This window comes from Hibiscus syriacus, unplaced genomic scaffold, assembly GCF_006381635.1.
Source record: "Hibiscus syriacus cultivar Baekdansim isolate YM2019G1 unplaced genomic scaffold, ASM638163v2 tig00110328_pilon, whole genome shotgun sequence".
Taxonomy (NCBI): domain Eukaryota; kingdom Viridiplantae; phylum Streptophyta; class Magnoliopsida; order Malvales; family Malvaceae; genus Hibiscus; species Hibiscus syriacus.
The window spans coordinates 934,818-940,508 of NW_024062685.1; the positions used below are offsets into that span (position 1 = coordinate 934,818).

Consider the following 5,691-nt stretch of genomic DNA (forward strand, 5'->3'; position numbering starts at 1 on the left):
TTGATCATTTTTTAATTTTTAAGTTTGATTATTATATGAAAAATTGTTTGATAAATTATTTTTTTTATTAGAATCCGTTGGCCTGACCACTATTTATTGGACCTCCATTGCTAGTAGGCAATAATAGAACTTTGACCATGGAACCCACCATCTCTGAATCTGGCCCTCTCCCTGTTCACCTCACGGATCATACAGTGCTCTATAAAAACATACTAATTCCATGAGTTAAATACTTTGATTAAGCACATTTCAATTCATTTTTTTATTTTTTCTGTAATTTTTAGTGTTCAATAATCATATATATGTTCAACTATATCAAGAATTGAATTGAAATATTTTTAAAATACACATATATATTATTAATACAAGGGTAAATTATATCGTTTCTCACTTAACTTTACTCTCTCTCATATTTTGTTTAACTCTACTTATTGTATCTTCAATTTTTCTATTTTGCTCACTGAACTTTACAAATTGATCATTTGCTCACTTTGCTATTAACTTTTTAATGGTGTGATGACGTGTCACAAGCATTAAAATTGCGTCGTTTAAAAAAACTCAAATATACACTAAAACGGCTCGTTTCAAATCTTTTTCTTTCCCCCATAGTCGCCGCCGACCACCACATCATTTTTCATTCTAGCCATCGTCGCCTGTTGTTTGATGGTGGTCGTTCGATCTCAAAATTCATGGATCGGTTCGTCTCGAACCCCTGAGTCCGAATCTGACGGTTGTTTCACCGGAAAATATCCTAAAATCCGTTAATCTAGAATGAAATGTTTCGGCTTCCTCACTTTCAATCTCCGATTCTTGGATTTCAGAGCAAGTTCCGACAAAATGGAGGCCGGATTCAAACTCAAGCTGTCGAAGCGAAGCGACCCATGAAATTTGGGATCGAACGGTCACCATATACGGCCGAGGATAGCATCCACCCACCACCTTTTATTTTTATTTTATAGTTGGGTGAACAAAATAGGAGAGAGAATAAAGTTCAGTGAGAAACAATGTAATTTTCTCTTTATGTTTTCAATTATTTTATATTAAAAATATCACACTATTACAAAGTTAACGTGAGCAAAATGATCCAATCTGTAATGTTTAGTGAGTAAAATAGAAAAACTGAATGTACGATGAGCAAAATATGAGAAAAAATAAAGTTCAGTGAAGAACAATGTAATTCACCCTTAATACAAAATCTCTAATGAGATTAAAATAGATACGTGTCTACCTTTAGAAAACTATGGAGATGTTAATATATATATATATATATATATATATATATAGTATAATCTACTTATACAGTGTAAAACTCTTTAATTTTATATTATTTTAGGATCATTGAATTGGGGAAATTAAAGGCTGACATTAACTCATTGTCTTTTTCGGTGGATATATTCTCGTTTTCTATTATTAATCTCAGACTTTAATTTCTCTTATGTAATGATCCTAAAAAATTATAGAACTAAAATAATTTTGTAATTATAACTTGATCTTACCTATATATATATATATATATATATATTATGTGAGAGAACAATATGCACTCACCTACATATAACTTTCTCCATTAATTATTGGATTGATCATGTCCATGTTTTTAAAAGCTATATTTATTCCAACTTTCTCTATCACCATTTTCTTTTGACCTTAGGGTGCCATTTCTATCCACAACTCAAGTTGTTCTTTGGGGGTGGGGGGGGGGGCCTGGGTAGCTGTCGCCCTTCATCACTTTCCGTGGGGGCAGATTTGGGCCTACGTCTATGCAGCTGGAGATGAGTTGCCAAGCACAACTCTTACTAAGCTTTTATTTTTGTCTGTTCTTTAATGATTAAATCATAGTATAATAACACAGACCAAATTACATTTCTGATTAAAAAGATATAAATTCTAAAATATAATAAATCTTGTAAATTTTGCTTGAATTAATAATTGATATTCGATTTATTGACCGACTAATTTAGATCAGGTTCTAGTGACACCCATTATGAGAGCAACCCTGCTAACCCAATTTTCTCTATACGTAAATATCAAGATTTGAACCAATAAACTCTAAATTTTAAGTACACTTTATTAAGCACCTGCGCTCATTATTCAAGTTTGTGGAACATAAGCTATTGCCGACAACTATCTTATACGAATAAAACACCTACCAACTTTAAGCCAACACCGTTTATTTTTTGTTATATTAGTCCTTGTATATCATAGAGTTACTTCATATTATCTGATTTGATATTTTTAATTTATATAATTTAATTATATTAATTCTGTACCGTTTAAGTTAAAATGTGATTTTAAAATTCGAAAGATGCTTTATTAAGATTAACCAAAACACCATACAAAATCTACAACTGATTCATTATACATAAACTAATATAAAATTTGATATTTTTAAGTGGTTAACTTTGTTGGGTGTTTTAAGCGTGGTCAAGATTAAACATTGATCCCAAATTTCCAAAAAATTATAGTTTAATCCTCAAAGTATCAATGATTGATCATTACATCAACTTACCCACTTAAATGTTACATTACATACAACATAAGTTACATAATTAAAAAACAAATAGATCGAATTGTAAACACATATTCATAAACAGTTTAAAATTTAAAGGTTAAATGAAAAAATAAATAACCCTCTAAATATTATATTATATTATATTTTCTATATAATAGATCCAAATTTTCTACACAATACTCAATCAACTGGAAAAATTGCTCGCATGGGCGGTTGGAAAAAATAATTGGCTTACATTGGGTCTCGTCAAAATTATTTATTGAGATGGTATGATCGTTTCAGTGCCGAAGATGCCATGAAGATAATGTGTCTTTCTCATTTTTCACGCAGTGAGATTGTCAAAAATTACTATAGGAACAAAATAGAAGGCGCATTGTGGTCGTTGAGTCTTCTTAGAAACTCATTATGTTCCTGGTGTCTCCCGACAAACACTGCAACATTACTCATGTATGAACCAATAATTTTTTTCACTGTCCTAAGTGAATAATTTTGCCCAATCGACCTTTTGACTTTAGCGTTCCAAGTTCCAAGTTCCAACGATGAATCAAAATCTACCCTTCTCAACCAATAATACAAAAAGCACAGTTCTCAATCATATCCCAATCATGTTCATTAAGCTCAGTGTTGTGATTCTTTACTCCATCTTGATCTACCCTATACATTGTGGTTGGTAATAGGTAATATCATAGCCTCAAATGCTAAACACTTGCTTCTTGAACCAAATAAAAAAGGATTTCTGAAAGAACACACACTTCCAAATTAAATGGTTAAATTAACCCACCAATCTTCATTTCCTAATTGTGCACTTTTTATCATACTCAACTACCCATCATTGGATAGACCAAATCGCTACCACTCAAGTGAACTAGACCCCACATCAAGCAATGGAATAGAATTAGACTATAATTATCTCGTTGAATCGGTTCGACTTTTTATGAGAAAAAAACCTATAGTTTTATTTTTGTTTTTAAGGGTTCGACCTAATTTGACTACGAATGTAAACAAGGTCCATATAACCCAAAATGGTTCTTTGTAATGAATAATATTAAAGGCACAGGGTTTAAAAACCTAGAGGATAGTATCTTTTAAATTAACGAAGTCTACAAATATACATACGTTTGTCACCATCAAAAGGAAGGCAGTACACAAACTGGGAAATGAATTCAACGATAATAGGATACAAATAAGAGGTTCTTAACTATAATGATGGAAGCCCCCATTTTATTTTAATGAACTTAATGACAGGTTAAAGGAAAAAAATAGAGGGTTGCTCGAGAAAATCTAACTACAGGAAGAAGAAGCAAACCCAAAGCACATTCACACAGGAGAAAAGAAGAAAAGAACAGTGATGTAGCATACTGATTAGTCGAAGTCCCAAGGGAACTTGGGCGGTGCTGAATTATTGGCAGTTGATGTAGATGTGTATAACGGGGATGAATCGAATGTCTCCCATTTCGTGGTGAATACAACCGACCCCGATGCTGATTGCTGCTGCTGTTGCTGGTATTGTTGATGTACAGGCAAATGGGCAACTGAATTGCTTGATTGCTGCTGTTGAACTGGTGCCAGTTTTTGCCCGTTAAAGCGCCTAGATTGCTGCTCTTGTACCGGAGCTAGTTTCCTAGCATTCGAATGCTTATTTTGATTTTGAGTTTCTGTTTGTCCTCCATTGGTGTTAGGCATAGCAGTTTTTATCTTCAACATATCCAATGTTTCGACATATTTTTGAACTCTTCTCACCTTCAACAACAATGGCAGATAAATACATGGTTCTTTGCACTATAAAAAAACTAAACCAAACCAAAGAAAAGCAAATAATCATTTCAGATACCTGCATTTTCCTTTGTAATTTAACATCTCCATCGGCCATTATCCCATCTAATTTAAGCAATTGGTTCATCAACTGCTCAATCAAACTAATCACATATTTTTCTGCTACTTTCCCACCTTTATAAATGATCGTTTCAAGGGTTGACACCTAACACAATATCCCATGACTTCATAAATTCAACGCAAATATCATGAATCTCATTAGTAGAAAACTTGAATAATGCGTGTACCTGAGAAGCAAGTCTGTCGACTTCCAAGCTGATTTCGGAGATAGATTTAGAAGCTTTCTCCATTTTAGCATTCTTTCTCGTCTCCAATATCCTTTTCTCTTGACTAATTGGGTCTTCGATTAAAACGAGTTTCGATTTGTCCTTCACACCAGCCATGTCAAGAAACGCGTTGGAATCCCTCTCTTTGTCTTTGTACAACAGCTTCTGGTCTTGATGGTGTAGTCCAGTTGGCCCAGTCAACATCTTCTTCAACTCCCCTGACACACTCAATATTAACCCGAAGTCAATAATTTAAATTTTAATTAATCCAATGATAAAAAGAGTTCGATAGTAATTCACCGAATGTAGCTTGCGAACTGATGTTGATTTCATGATAGATGGACCGGTACTTGACTCTAACTCGAATAGTCGGTGGCGGGACGGAGTTTCGACCGGATTCCTTTTGAACCAACATGCCTCCGGGTCTAAGCTCCCAATCTTGAGCAACCGGTTCACCGCCACCGCTAAAAGATGAGCCTCCTCTATTCGTCACCGGAAACTGCCCTGTCGCTTTAGTCTTCATTCTCATCATCTTATTTTTTTCTAAAAATAAGGACGATGAATATTTATGAAGGATTGTTTTAGATCTCTGGAAAAGTCGGCGATTGGTATTTTTTTCGCACAAAACGTTACGTTTCTACGACTCCGATCCCAGCATTACAGGAGCCCAATTCCTACGTTCACTCGATTTACAAATAAAATCAAAATGAAAAAAAAAAGAAACGGAAACTCTTCACCTTCACCAGCAATGACGTCTTACCAAAGGCAATGTAAAGAACAAAAAGAAAAAAAAAACGCAAAATATTCGATTCTTTTCCCGCAAACTCCCAGATCTCTTCAACCGTAATGTATTTAAAAATAAATAAATCTCCAAATTCACTAGCGTAATACAAATGCTTCCAAGAATCTATGATTTCTCTCGAATTTTCGGAGAAAATCACAGGGAAAATATACAATCAAAAGGAAACAAAAACCTCTTTCCAGAATTTTAAGTGATATGTTTTCCTTCTCTCTCCCCCCTTCGTTGAAGCTCTGGAAAACTCGCGGAAGATTATAAGAGGAGAAATTGAATAAAAAGAA

At 33.8% G+C, this 5,691-nt stretch overlaps 1 protein-coding gene across 1 annotated transcript; it reads right to left on the reverse strand.

Moving 5' to 3' along the window:
- Positions 1 to 3,646: 3,646 nt before the first annotated feature.
- Positions 3,647 to 5,691, reverse strand: LOC120118537 (BAG family molecular chaperone regulator 1-like). Its single transcript, XM_039138561.1, has 4 exons — positions 4,912 to 5,691; positions 4,573 to 4,829; positions 4,344 to 4,490; positions 3,647 to 4,252 (listed from the first exon to the last, which is right to left on the reverse strand). The coding sequence occupies exons 1-4, from the start codon at positions 5,141 to 5,143 to the stop codon at positions 3,875 to 3,877; spliced, it is 1,014 nt and encodes a 337-aa protein (XP_038994492.1). The 5' UTR covers positions 5,144 to 5,691; the 3' UTR covers positions 3,647 to 3,874.